The following is a 14,934-nucleotide window of genomic DNA, read 5'->3' as shown; positions in this document are numbered from 1 at the left end:
AACTGAATGTATAGTTTTATCCTTCCCACAAAGAAAACCCCACATTTAGGAATTCTAACAAGCATTTAAAGCAGTAGCAATTATCAATAGCACACATTCCTGTCAAAATTCACACTATTCCAAGAAAAAAGGCCCCATCTCATGAGTCTAGGATCACCCTAATTCCAAACCAGAAAGACACTCCAAGAGCGGAGCGCTTCAGGTCAGTATCCCTCATAAACACAGATACACAAATCCTCACGGTATGAAAATATTAATACACCAAGCCCAAGCGGGGATTTTCCAGGAATGCAAAGTTGGTTTGACATATGAAAATCCATCACGTAATTCACTGCATTAACAGCACAAAGGAAAAGCTTCCCCAATCTGACAAGAAGCTCCTACAAAAGTACCCAGCAAAACTGACTCTCAATGGTGAAAACCATGATGTGAAACAAGCTGGCACCAAACTCTGGAGGGAATCCTCCCACCCCAGCACTCCACAAACCCAAGGTCAACGGGGAAAAAGCCATTCCTGTAAGATGTCCAGATGGAGCAATCAAGCTTGTGGTCTTTATTCAATTCTCAACCGTTTTTCAGTACTCTGTGCCCAGACAGGAAGTACACTGGAGCGAACGGTGGCTGCTGCAGGAAAGCATCTGCCTGGCTGGCCGACTCTTCCATGAAACAAAAGCTTTACTATACAAACGAGTAACAAACTGTGGTTACTCAGATTGGGTATCTGGCAGACAACATTTCCTCAAAAATAAAGTGACAGTATGTGATACCAATGGTAAACGATAAATTGAGAGCTTTAAGTGATGATTACAACTCTGGGAAATTTGTATCCACCACCGTGGCTCCCAATTCTAAGGCTGCTCTAGGGAGAAAGGTGGTGATATCAACAAGCATGGGTTTTAATACTGCATTATGAAACGTCAACATTTGGAAGATGCATATAAGTCAGCAAACCGGTGTTTTCCAGAAGACCAGTGAATGATGTTACAAAATCATTCAAGTTGCAAGACACAGCAATTGAGTTTCACATAAGGGAGGACAAATAGTTCACTAACGGGCTCAGATTCCACACAGCAAAGAACCTTCAAGAAACGAACACTTGCCGAGTTCTGAGACCATGTCAGAGAATATCAAAATTATCTGTAAAAGCTATTAAAATGCCCCTCTTTTACCAGTTACTTGTTTGGATGAAGCCAGATTCTCTCAAGATGCTTCAACCAAAACACATCACCACAGACAAAATGCAGGAGCACATGTAAGATCTAGCTGCCTTCCCCTCTAATGCAGTCATGTAAAAGACATGGAAGGGGGTGCCTGGGTGGCTCAGTCAGTTGAGTGTCAGACTTCGGTTCAGGCGATGATCTCATAGTTTGTGAGTTCGAGCCCCACATTGGGCTCTCTGCTGACAGCTCAGAGCCTGGAGCCTGCTTCGATTCTGTCTCCTTTTCACTCCCCCTCCCCCACTCACACTCAGTCTCTCTCTTCTCCTCTCCTCTCCTCTCCCTCCCTCCCTCCCTCTCTCTCTCTCTCTCTCTCTCTCTCCCCTTCTCTGGAAATACTAAAAAAAATTTAAAGATGCAGAAAAAAGTAAGCCAATATCATTCATTCCACTATTTTTTATGGAAAATAGTTACTTTTCATTTTAAAATGTGTTATTTAACATTAAAACGTAACCAGTTTATTGTAGCTTAAACGAATTAATATTTTAAGCGTCTCAATGCTAACTTCTAACATGGTAAATACCAGTATGTGACTCACATAGGTTATTTGAGATCTCCAGGAAGAGTACGTTTTTAAGAGCGCAAAAAGTCTGAAACCAAACCATGTGAGGCCCACTCCAGGGCTGGACTGTGCCTGGCCCTAACCACCCGCCATCGCTACCTTCTCAAACTCAGGTGTCTTTCGGGACCTGGCCCCCCTATCTGCAAACAGGAACAAGAACAGGGGAACACCTCTCTATTCCTAACCGACATCCAGGGCACAACCAGAAGGAACATCATACGAAAATACCCATTTTCCTATCTTTTTAAATGATTTCTACTCCTTCCACCTCTACCACCACCTGTACAAACTTTTCCATAAAAATCTGATTAAATCTAAGAGACTTCCTTATAAAGCTCCACTAGAGAGGATATGTCATTATTTCAGCTTAGAGTTGGAAACAAGAAGGAAAAAAAAAGATTCCTTTAGTTCTGTAGCAAGTCAGTGTTTGAATACAATTCCATATGAAAACATTTAAAATACATTAGATTTTTGGTCAAGATAAAAGACCAAAAAAAAAAAAAAATCAAGCAATCTATTCTAATTGGGTTCCCATGGTAACTGTACAATTGGGTTTTTCAATATAACATCCCAAAGGCCCAATGCACACTTGTAAAATATACTTCAAACAGCCTGAATTGTTTTTACATTACAGCACTCCCAGGAAGATCAATTACTATACATCCCCACCCTGACTATTAGTGGCAGGACACGTTAACACCGCGTGCCGTATTAACATAAGTCATAGAAGGAACACCGCATCTCACAATCATTCTATAAAACTCCTCATACACTTCAGATTCATCAAACCCGCTCTGGGTAATAAACCCACACTACTGTCGTCACAGACTTATGTTTACCAAGTGTACGAAATCGAGCCCAACTACATGCCACACCATTATGCCTCTCTTATTGATTTCAAGGATAAACAGAATCAATCATTAATAATTACATTATAAGATGGCCCTCAAGGTTAATCATATTCTTAGAGACTCTCACTACGGAATTAAACAACAAACATCGCTGTGCTAATAAATAAATAAACAAAACATAACTGAGAACTCAAATCCACATTTTAAATACTAACAGCACGACATGAAGCACAGCACACTCCCTCAGCGGGGAGTCTAGCTTCTCCCACGCTCACCACGGCGCTCTCTCCCTGCCATGGGGGGTTCCGGGGGCACCACGCTGGCCTGAACAGCAAGGGCACAGAGGGCCAGGGCCACTTTACAACTTGAGTTTTCTTGCGACAAGCATAAAAATCCCTACATGTCTGATGCATTCCACAGGTCTACACCCCGTAACACGAACTGCTGCTTGGACAGAAGTAATTTTAACAATCACCTACCTTTTTACGTCCCCCATCAATGGCCACAGGTATAACACAGGCCAATTTGAGGACGCGCAGGCCAGCAGCCTCTAGTGAGAAATACCTTGCTAGATTCCCAATTCAACAGAGACTGCCAAAAATCCTGAGAGACAACTTAGCTTGATAAGTAGCAAACTACACGGTTCTTAGAATTTGAGCTGGTGTCGAACAGGATGGCCACAGGCTGCCCCTTGATCCAGGCAGGATTAGAGACTGAACTGGCCACTGTCAAGAGAAAACCCAAACCACCAATACAAAACCCCAACCAGCAGCTCGACTAGCTCCCCAGCACTCCTCATGCTGAAAAACCCAGGCCCCCAGCACAGCACCCTCCCCCCCCCCCCCCCCCCCCCCCCCCCCCCCCCCCCCCCCCCCCCCCCCCCGCCCCTTTTTCCTGCACCAGAGCCTGGAGCCTGGACAGCCTCCAGGAGCAGGTCCACCCAGTGCCACAACATCACCAGACCTGCCAACAGTCCCCCCGGCCTTCTGGGCGTCTCTGGCCTTGCCTGCCACATCTCCTGTCTGCAACCTGTGGGGTCCCTAGGAATAAGATACCGGTTTCCGTTTCCCCTGTGCGCACTCACAGCTTGGGGGACGCCAGGGGCCAACCCTGAGAACTGTCCCACAAGGCTTCTGAGCACTGCCTGACTACAACACTCCCCTTATTCCAAAGTTTCAGCTTTCTACACGAAGCCCAAATGAGTGTCGTGCTTCGGAAGTAACTGGCCTGCATTCACCTGTGTGGTCAGCTCAGCAGCCACAATGGACGAGCACTGACCACACAGCTTCCACCGAAATTTATTTTTTCACACTTCTGGAGGATGTAAAGTCCAACATGAAGGTTCTGGCTGATCTTGTATCTGGTGAGGGCTCTCCTCCTGGCTTGCAGACAGCTGCCTTATCCTCGGGCCCTCCAATGGGGGCTGTGGATGAGGGAGGGGAGGGAGGGGACAGGGGGAAGACGGGAGAAGGGAGCAAGGAGAGAGAGATCTGTCCCTTTTTATAAGGCCACCAGTCCCACTGGAGGTCACCTCATGACCTCACTTAATCTTAATTACCTTCTAAAAGGCCCGTCTCCAATGTCTCCAAACAGTCAGTCCGGGTTAGGGCTTCTAAGCAGGAATCTTAGGAGGACACTCTTAACCCTTGGCTGGCCCTCCATCAGGCAGCAGCCCACCCCAGCCTTGGAGAGCTTCCCACATAGACCCCCGCCTCGAGAGACGAAAGCCACACCAGTAAGGCAGACGCCTGAGTGCATGTGTGTGCCGAGGAGGCGACGGTGTCCAGGGCACCTGTGTTTGGGCTGCATCAGAAGAGGCTCCCCAGGCAGAGCAGAGGAGGGCCCTGGGAAAACGGCAATGGGGCCTCCTGCCCATCCACTCTCAGAGCGAAGCCCTGGTGCACAGGCTTCTAGAGAACATGCCAGAGCAGATGTCCACAGCCATCGGGCTGAAAGGGGCTTTAAGAGGAGGCTCACGGTGGAGGAAGAGGCCGTTGGTGCCGACTGCCCCCGTCTCGGGCCCGAGCGCCAAGCTCCCGTGGTCTGGGGCCGCCCGAGCGGTGCCTGTGCCAGGCTCCCCAAGGAGCCTCCCAGGGACCCTCAGGGATAGAGGCAGGGGGTTGTGTGGGGCTCCGGAGGCAAAGCAACTGAGGTCCCAGAGACTGGAGCCAGGCAGCCTCTTGCCCCGTGGTGCAGGACGGGAGGCCTGAAGATCCTCCTGGCCTAACCCCCAGCCTACGGGCACTTCGTTCTGAACCTCCGAGAGCTGCACAGAGGGGCGGATACTCACCTGGCGTCCCAAGATGACCGTCCAGTCCAGGTAAGCTCCGGGCGGCCTGGGCCCGGTCCTATTGCAGCAGTGAGCACCCCACAAGCAAAACCGATCACACACACGTGCAGCAAAGATGTGGCTTTTCACATCAGCGCCAGGCACAACAAATGGCTGCTTGCAACACCAGAGCTACCAGAAACACTGGTTTCGGCCGATACAAAAGAATATTTATCCCATCCAAGAATCCACCCCGTCTGAATTGTCATGATACACAGCACCTCGGGCCCAAAGAAGGCTTCTTGGCAAGAAACCTCATCACACAGGGAGAGTCACCGAGGAAATCAGAGCCAGGACGTCTGGAGGTTTTCCTGGAGTGACAGACCGTCCAGACAACACCACAAGAACAGCAATGGTGATCTCAGTCCAGAAGGAAATGTTCTGATTACACTCAGGGCAAAAATAAACACACTTAAAAAAAGAAAAAAGAAACAGAAAAAGAAAAAAGCTAAGAGAAAGTTTTTAAATCCCGTACTTTTGTAGGAAAAAGCCCTACAGTACTGATAACATGTCAAGCCGCACATGGATGCAGGCTGGTGGGAGAGCAACCGCCAGGCTGTCCCCCGGTGACCCCCGCCCAGCTCACCCAGGCCCTTGAGGGCTTCGCAGTGAAAGCGTGTGTCCCAGCAAACCGCTGGTCACCACGATGGAACACAGGCCTCCCGGAGCCCGCCCTGCTGGTGGCCGAGCGCCTCCGCCTGCTGCCTGCTGCCAGGACGGAAAGCGCTCGATATTAGGAATACTCATTCAATTCTGGAACCCACGTATTTGTTCTGACAGTTCTTGGAACAAATTACAAAAGCAGTGTGAGGGGAGCGCCCCCCAAAACTCCCCGCTGACCCAGTGGGGGCCGCACCCCGCCAGCGCCAGAGACGGATGGCCGGGGCGGTGCGGAAGGCGGTGGCCCGCAAGCACGCCGGCGGACCGCTCCGCATCCATCTGACCTGACAGCTTAATCTGATGAGAGCACAGGGGTGACAGGAACAAATGTTTCTGCACAATACAGAATAGCACACATGGGCTTTTCTTGGGATCGCTACCTAAACTCTACCTAACTTTCGAAAATATATCATTTCTTTTCTTTGCCCATTATTCCAGAAACTTCCACAAAAGTGCGAAAAACACTAACGACAGCGGCTGCGAACACGGAGCAGGGTTCGGGCCCCCAGCCTCCAGTTCGAGGCGCAGCTGACGTCCTTTCTCAACTAGGACAAGCTCAGGACCGAGGCTTGGAAGCGCCATGTCTCAGGACGTCGGCCACTTCACGGCTGTAACCAGGGCGCCCAGTGCAGCCGGGCGGCTCCGCACGCCTCACCCCTGCCTCCATCCCAGTCCCTGGCGCCTTTCCCCGTCCTTCCCGCACGCCAGCCGGTGACCGCCCGCCCGGCCTCCTCCGCCAGGCCGCCGCCTCTCCTGGGCCGAGTCCCCCTCGCGGGTCACTCTCCCACGGCGCCTTCTCCAAGCGCTTCTCGCCCACGTCGGCCCACCCTGGCCCCGAGCTCGAAACACCGACGCGGGGAGGGGGAGGGCAGGCCGGCCCGCCGCGCCGAGGACCCAGGCCAGCAGGGGGCCGGGGGTCTCGCCCTAAGGGGGCCGGGCACACACCTCCCTTTCGGCGTGCACTGAAGTGACCGCACGCCCTGAACTTGGGGTTGTGGGAGACCCCGCGAGCGCCTGAAGGGAAGCAGCGCTCCCCCCACGGAGAGCGGGCAGGGGTGGGAGTGCCCTTCGTGAGGCCCCCTCCGCCCTAACCGAGCCAGGCGACAGGACAGTCCCCGCTCCAGAACCCGCCGCCAGCAAGACAGAAAAGGGTTCGCACCCTGTAAAAGCCAGGTCGTTCCTCGCGCTGCCCCCGAAGACGGCCTTCCCGCGAAAAAAAGGCACACGCACCCCGGGTTTCCCTCCCCATGTAAAACACAGGCCCTAGGCACGGCCCTCCTGCTCCTGCTAACTGCGCCCACCTCCCTCCGGGCCCCCTGGCCACCCACACGCTGTCCCCACTCCCAACTCTGACGTGCGGCCTGTGGGCCCACCGCTTCCCGGCGTGGCTGCCGCTTCCGCTTCCGCATGCGACGTGCGAGACTGCGCGCCTTCCGGCGTGCTGCGTGTGACCGCACAGCCGCCCCACGTGGCCCTACCTCCTCTACGCGTGACGTGGGGCCGCACCTCTGGCTGGCGTGCTGCGCGGGCCGTACCGCCTCCCCACGCGGCCGGAGCGCTCCCGCACGTGACGTGCGTGACTGCACGGCTTCCCGGCGTGCCGCGCGCGTGGCCATACCAACTGCCACGTACAGCACGGGCGTACCGCCTATCCACGTGGCCGTACCACCTCCACACGTGCCGCGCGTGACTGTACTGCTTCCTGGCGTGCTGCGCATGACCATATGGCCGCCCCACGTGGCCGTACCACCTCCACACGTGCCGCGCGACTGTACTGCTTCCTGGCGTGCTGCGCATGACCGTTCAGCCGCCCCACGTGGCCGTACCACCTCCACACGTGCCGCGCGTGACTGTACTGCTTCCTGGCGTGCTGCGCATGACCGTTCAGCCGCCCCTCGTGGCCGTACCACCTGCACACGTGACGTGCGTGACTGTACTACTTCCTGTCGTGCTGCGCATGACCATATGGCTGCCCCACGTGGCCGTACCACCTCCTACCCGTGACATGCGTGACTGCACAGCTTCCCGGCATGCCACGTGTGGCCATACCGCCTATTCACACGGCAGTACCACCTCCACACGTGCCGTGCGTGACTGTACTGCTTCCTGGCGTGCTGCACGTGACCGTACGGCCGCCCCACATGGCTGTACCACCTGCACACGTGCCGTGCATGACTGTACTGCTTCCTGGCATGCTGCACGTGACCGTTCAGTTGCCCCACGTGGCCGTACCACCTCCACATGATGTGTGTGGCCTTACCACTTGCAGGTGTGCCGTGAGGGGCCGTATCACCTACCCACGTGACCGTGGCGCTTCCACACGGGACATGCGTGACCGTACACCTTCCCGGTGTGCTGCGCATGGCTGTGCCGCCTTCTGACGTTCCCCATGTGGCTGTGCTGCCTTCCAACACGCTGCACGTGACCGTACAGCCTCCCCACGTGACATGTGTGACGGTACCACCTCCCTGCGTGCCCTACCGATTCCCTGCGTGCTGCCTGTCCCCATGCCGCCCATCCCGACCTCCTTTCTTCTTCCATCCCAAGTGTCATCCCTGTCGCCCCCACTGGTGACATGGTGGCCCCCCCACTCACAAAGCTGCCAAGGCTCGGAGAGAACAGTCCCCTTCCTGGCTGGCCTCACTAACTTTCGGCCCCCTTCCTAGCCCCGACCCCCACCCCTACTCCAGCATTGCATACGAGAGTCCACACTTCCCACCGCCGGGCCACAGTCTACCCACAAGTCTTTCATCCGCCCTTACAGCTGGAATTAGCACGTCCGTGGCCCATCGGGACTTGGTAATGAGCCAGGCTGAAATCCTTGAACAGACTGGCGCCCAGGCTGCTCCCCTCCTTTCTCCGGCACCCGCACACTGGTCCTGTGCTCAAACAAGGGACAGGGTATAGGAGTGCCCTCAGTAAGTGGCAAAGCACACATAGGGTCTCGTCAAGTACACACTGCATTCGGCCCCATTCAAGGGGCATGTGTGCTGGGAGGGTCGTGAGCACATCCAGCAGGCACAGACTTGAGTGCACTGCTTCTCCCACACGCGAAGGATGATGCTCGGTCACACCGGTCTTCAGAAAACAGGCAAGAACGTACAGGTGTGGACTTACTTATGCCACGTCTTGTCCCCAAAGGACTTCTACTCATTTCTCTGCCTCACCCCTGCAGAGGCAGCACGGCACAGCCAATGGGCTATCACAGAACCACTCTCCTATGCCCGTGTGCCTTGTGCAGGCCCCCCGACCTCTCCAGCAGTGGGTCTATTCATACACAGAAGAAACTAACAGTGTCTAGGTCATCCAGTGATCCTGAGGATTCGAGAAGCCGATTAACTGTCCGTGAAGCAACCAGCAGAGTAAGCCTTCAATAAATGCTGTTATCAGCAATACCAGCATTCTTGCACTGGCCAGATTCTTCTGGAACTTGACTAACTCTACCAGGCTGAACCTCGATAGGATGGTAAAAAGACATCCTCAAATACGACCCATTTCCACCCACACAGACAAATTACTGTGGATTTTCTATTTTTGCCAAAGCTGACCTAACCCTTACCCATCACTACCACAGTATGAGTGGTCACATGTGCCGGGGACCCTGCTAGCTCCTGACCACTGCTAGTGTTGGATTCTGTGTGTCGTCCTTTAGGAAGTTCTTTCCATTTAACAGATGCTTACTGTCAGGCCTCCCAGGGCTCCCGGGGAATGTCGGGGCCCCTGGCCTGCTCTCTGCCCATGCAGCACAAGCCTGCGGCACCCCTGCACACCCAGAGCATCACCACCTGATGGGGAGCAGCGTGCAGCCAGGCACGTCAGCAGCTGTTGATAATGTCCACTGTGAATAAACAAACTGGTAGCAGAGGAAACCAGCTCCTTAAAGACAGAAAGAATTTTAGAAACCTAGCAAGTTAGCCCTGGGCTACATCATGCTCCAGACCAAACACAAGTGCATGACCGCCTGGAATCAGACACACAGAAGGAGCACTGTGGCCAAGACTCCATCACTAGTCCTGCCTCCTCACAAAAACAGGTGGGTGGCTCTGAGCTAACAAAGGTCAGCTACTCCTGGGCGCACCAGGGCCTGGTGTGATCTGCCAACACAATTCCCTCCCAAGAGCCACCAACAGCCCTATGAATGGTAGTGTCATCTTCCCTATTTTGGGGGAGACTAAGACTCAGAAAGGTTAAGTAACTCTACTCACGGTCATATAACCAGTAGACCCAGATCCAGACAAGCAGGCTTGCTACCAGAGGCTGCACGCTTAACCTTGTGCTTGCCGCCCCAAATGGGGGCTTGGGTTATGTGTAGATCTATAAACAAGGATGTTGACTGGGCTGGAGGGAAACTCCGATTTCTGGTGTGTTCCTCCCCACTTTTCCAGGTAGAATCTCATCCTTCTATGAGACTGTGGTTCCAAATTAAGATTTCTACCCGGGCAGTCCTTCATTCTTTATTATTTCATACGCTTATAGGCGCCCAGGTAGGCAGAAGGAGCATTGTGACTGGCATCAGACACATGAGGAGGCAGCTTGGGTTTTCACCGCTGCTTCAGGTCACCCATTATTCTCCCCAACACAACTCAGCACTTCCTAAATAAAAACTCAACTCTGTTCCACAAAAATGCATTCAGTTGTGTGTCTGAAAGTCAGCCCTCACCTGACACCATGAAAATGTTTCTACCCGGAGAGGAGAAAAGCAATACCAGCCATTCATAAAGGAAAACTGGGAGTGAAATACAATATGGCTGTCCATGCTTAACATTTGTTTGTAAAACTAATGCCAAACTTTTGGTAACATCTGCATCTTCTGTCATAACCACAAGACCGAAAACTATAACACTATGATAACATGTTGGGCTTGCAATTCGAAGAGATTCACATGTCTCTGAGGAGTTACAAAACCATACACAGATCCATAAGCACAGGCAACTGATGGCAATGCTGGCTGCGAAGGGATCCATCTGGAAGGGGAACTCCAGGCCTGTCTGGGCTGGCAAGCACCACATCTCAGCCATCCTAAAGATTTACCAAGAGAGGGTTGAAGCATTGGGGTCCCTAGAATCCCCTGGGAAACTTGCAAAGACACAGGTCCCCAGGTGCTAATCCCATAGGTCTGACAAGGGAGCCTGCCATCTGCCTTTTGTTCCAGCACCCTCAGGAATTCTGCCGCCAGTGGGGCTCAGAGCCCCATTGGAGAACACCGTTCCTCCCACACATGGATATCCCACTATGAGGACAGTAGCACATTCCAGTGGTGGCCCTTGTCAACGGCCCCAAACAAGCGGGTCAAAATCTGAAGGTAACACCTTGGGTGCCAACTTGTACTCCTCTTAACTGGGAGGTAAACTGTAGCTAATGATTTAAAAACAGATGAGAAATAACGAGTTACTTGTTAAATTTCAACCCATCCCATATCCTGCCCCAAGATCCAGTTCCCTCTCTTCGCCCATCTAGATACCTCTCAACACCCAGTGCAGGAAATGCCCAATCTGTCAATAAGGTGAGAGTTTTCTAAACTACTATCCATATGACTCAATTTGTCAGTAAAAACTGCCACCAGCGCTGTGCTTGCAGAAAAATGTCCATAAATGCATTATTGCGACTGGCAGATCGATGTCTATAATAAAAACAAATAGATTTAACAAGTGCCTGCTTTTACGAGTGGGGCCATCGGCGGACCACGCGTTCAGCTCCAGCCCCGGACTTCTGGGAACGGGCGGCAGAGCTTGGGCTGGCTGCTCTGCTGACTTCACAAGTGCTACGTACGGGTAGGAAATTATTCTAACAAGACAATTTTTGAAGTAGTAGAGTGAACATCGGAGGCATTTATAACTCACCCACAATCCCTTTCGTGGCTCCACAGACACAAACAACAAATTTAACTGCCTGGAAGTGTTTCTGTAGAACTTTTAGCTGGTTTTACCACAGCTGCATCACAAGCCGAAAGTCTACTCCAGGTTGGGGCCGGGGGGATGGGGACATGAGGCCTGCCTCCCTGGAGACCCCCCACTCCTCCAAGCCCCCAATCTAATTGAAAACAACTTGTGGTATCAAAAACCAGTTTCAGCATTTAACACATAGCCAAGGGTGTCACTGCTCTGTCGGTGGCTCCTGGGGCTGCCTATTTAGTTAGTTATTTCGCTAAGGCAGACGTCAGGAACGTGACTGCCGCGGCCTGGCCTCGCCGCCAGGGCCTCTGAGCGCTTCGGCAAGACACTGTGGCCGATCTGCACGTAAGCCACATCTGCCAAAACCACTCGGATTCCTTCAAAGGTTACAAAAGGTCACAAGATGATTTATTCCTGTTCCTAGACAATTCTCAATGGCTGTATAAAGGAACAAGTCATTCACTACATTCCGTGTATTCGCTGTATGGTTTTCCCAAAACCTTGCAGCCCTGTCTAAGCTCTTTATTATTGTTAACTTTTCTACATCAAAAGGCAACGACTCGTTCCGCTGACCAGCAGAGATGCACTAGTTACCCTCATGCCACAGGACATGCACCTGGCAGTATTCCGTCTCCAACAGTCCCCAGCTTTCACCTGTCTTTGCCCAAGACAGGCCTCCAGAGCTAAGGGGAGGGGAAAATGCATCCTGGGAACCAAGGGAAGAGGAGCCCCTCCCGCACAGCTCACGCCCCCTCCCCCACACACACTCTCACTTTAAACCAAGAACGGGGTGGGGTCATGTTTGTTCGCTCATCACGAGTGCAGACTGATTCATAAGCATCCACTCTCAACCAATGGGAATGTTATGATTTATATGTCTCCGATTTTTAAGTTTCAGGTTTTGTACAAATAACATTCTGAGATAAGACCCAAATACCTGTATCAGAAGCTACCAATCTTAGGGGCACCTGGGCGGCTCAAGTCTTGCAGTTCGTGGGTTCGAGCCCTGCGTCAGGCTCTGTGCTGATAGCCTGGAGCCTGGAGCCTGCTTCATACTCTGTGTCTCCCTCTCTCTCTGCCCCTTTCCTGCTCATACTCTGTCTCTTGCGTATAAAAATAAATAAACATTAAAAAAATTAAACAACAAAAGAAGCTACTCATCCCAGGAAATAGAATCAGGGGGCCTAAGGTGGTAGCCAAATGAGCTCAGGGTCTTTCAGAGACCTGGAGCCCAATGTACATGCCTGGAGTGTCCAGAGACGAGACAGGAAGTCAAAACCCACAGGAAAAGCTGACCTACAAGAGGACTTTTATGCAGTTAGATAAAGTCAGAGAGAAGTAGGAAAACGAGGTTAACAGATGACCACAGGAAAAGAGAATTCAGAAAATACTGCTTTGCTTCCATGTTTTTCTTTTAAAGAGACCACATTATAAACTGAAAAGGGCCTTGAGGCCCCAAACAGGGAGCTGGAATAGAGCAGTGTTGATGGTTTGAGTCCCTGGCTTCTAAGTATCCTCTGCAAAATAAGAAAAACGAAGACAATTTAGTAAGTTTCCTTTATGGAACAACACTGGGAGGAGCACACTGTTGGGTTCCCGGGACAGGAAGCGCAGAAGAGCTCTGCAGGCATGCTGGGGAACGGGCGGCCCCTCTCCTCTCCTCCCCTGCTCGGCCAGACCAGGCCCACCTTCATGTACCAGAAAAGGCAACTGGGGACAGAAGGCCTGAGTGGAGGGCCCAGGTGACCGAGAGCCAAGCTAGACCAAAACACAGGAGAAAAGAGAGGTCTGAGCATCTCCGCTGAACAAGAGTGAGATGTTTCCAACATGTCCACGTCTAGCGCATTGTTTCTTTAAACTTCCCTCTCCAACAGTGAAGCTTTTTCAGAGCAGGGTTTAATACTACCAAAATCTAGCTCGTATAACACGGATTTGTTTTCTGTTTTAAGTAGGCTTCATGCCCAGCATGGAGCCCAATGTGGGCCTTGAACTTAGGACCCTGAGATCAAGACCTGAGCTGAGATCAGGAATCGGACGCTTAACTGGCTGAGCCACCCAAGCGCCCCCAGATTTGTTTTAATAAAAAGAACATTCATGAAGAAAAGGTGCCTTTCTCTAGCTCTGTACTTGAGGCCTGGCTCATCCAGCCCACATACTGTAACTCTACTATTCAAATTCTAACTCAAGACAAGAATCTGGGAAGAAATGAAATACCTACAGAGCGAAGCGAACTCTCCTTTACTACCTGTAGACTCCAGACCTTTGCAGGTGTGCACTTGCTGTGACCTGCCCCCAGGACAGGGTCTGAGTTGACACAAAATGAACTCCCCGCTGGGGGGCAGCCACAGGTGGAGAGGAGAACTCTGACACTCTTTCCTGACAATTGTTTTACCCCCAGCATTCTTTTGTTTTTACACCCTTTTTATGCCGTGTTTTATCCACTGGAAGACTCAGGAAAAGAACAAAATCATCTCTTCATCACCTGTCTGGCGCGACGGACTGGAGGGCCTGTCTTAGATATTTGACACTTTCACAGTGACCAGTCGGAGTCTCAGCTCCTCGTGCTCAACGGCTTCATGCTCTGCCACAACAGCTGAAGTGGCCCCTCTCTGGGCAAAGCAGCCTCCCTCAGCCTTGATGACTGTCCACCCAACCAAGCAAGGGCTGTGTTGGCGCATACAAACTGTGCTTCCGAGACAGAAAGCCCCGTACTGGGCAGAGGCCTTGGTAGGGAAGACAGTTCTGAGATCTCAGGAAATGATGGGCCCAGACAGGGAGTGGGGAAAACGTGGGTTAGAACACTGCTCCACTGTATTATCACCAACTTGGGAATTATGGTGCCCAGTGTAAATGGCTCTCAAACTCCACTTGTTTACTCTAAGTGTTTACAGAGGCAATTAGGGGGAAATGTATACACACACTCACCATGACAATGAGGACCCCAGAACTTTGTCTTCCTCTGGCACTGTCTTAAACACAGTGCAGCAGAAGTGAAATTCTACACAAATAGTATGCTAAAGGCTTGCTGCAAGAAAGGGCCGGTGGAGGGGCCTCTGGTAGCTTCCTGGGAACAGAAGGCAAATGGAGGCCCCCAGGCACTGATCAGCAGTGCAGGGCCCGGGGGATGGGCAGGGAGAGCCTCGAAGGTGTTGGCCAACTATAGGCATGGCAGGGGAGGCCAAAGCGAGCCGCTATCACCGCAGAGCAACGTGGTCGAGGAGCCCCAGGCGTGGGGAAGGAGGGCCGCACCTGGACACACCTGGGCACACCTGGGCACACATGAGCACACCTGGGCACACATGAGCACACCTGGGGCCTGGCAGAGAGGGTGGGATCAGGGCAAACCCCTCGCCCATGGCAAGGAGGGGGTGCCCATAGAACCACAGGCTCCAGATGACTGCTCACCCTAGGAAAGGCCCCGACT

The 14,934-nt window shown here is 52.3% G+C and overlaps 1 protein-coding gene and 1 long non-coding RNA gene across 7 annotated transcripts in view; both read right to left on the bottom strand.

The window, feature by feature from the left end:
- Positions 1-14,934, bottom strand: part of MGMT (O-6-methylguanine-DNA methyltransferase) — a 279,398-nt gene that overhangs the window by 264,151 nt on the left and 313 nt on the right. Inside the window, exon 1 of one of the 6 annotated variants that reach the window (XM_029932788.1) lies at positions 7,618-7,641. The exons of 1 other annotated variant lie outside the window; for it this stretch is intronic. In XM_029932788.1, the coding sequence (XP_029788648.1) occupies positions 7,618-7,626 (9 nt within the window). In that variant the 5' untranslated portion in view covers positions 7,627-7,641. Of the gene's footprint in view, positions 1-5,545; positions 5,657-6,778; positions 6,884-6,992; positions 7,040-7,097; positions 7,375-7,617; positions 7,642-14,934 lie in introns of those variants that run through there. 4 more of the 6 variants (XM_029932784.1, XM_029932787.1, XM_029932786.1 and 1 more) reach the window with 4 other exon arrangements.
- On the bottom strand, positions 12,927-14,561 carry LOC115286015. Its single transcript, XR_003905817.1, has 3 exons — positions 14,436-14,561; positions 13,199-13,268; positions 12,927-13,027 (listed from the first exon to the last, which is right to left on the bottom strand). It is a non-coding gene; the product is annotated as an uncharacterized LOC115286015 (long non-coding RNA).

Source organism: Suricata suricatta, chromosome 2, assembly GCF_006229205.1.
Source record: "Suricata suricatta isolate VVHF042 chromosome 2, meerkat_22Aug2017_6uvM2_HiC, whole genome shotgun sequence".
NCBI classification, from domain to species: Eukaryota; Metazoa; Chordata; class Mammalia; order Carnivora; family Herpestidae; genus Suricata; species Suricata suricatta.
The sequence above is the reverse complement of the archived record's forward strand: the minus strand, read 5'-3'. Positions and strand labels throughout refer to the sequence as shown.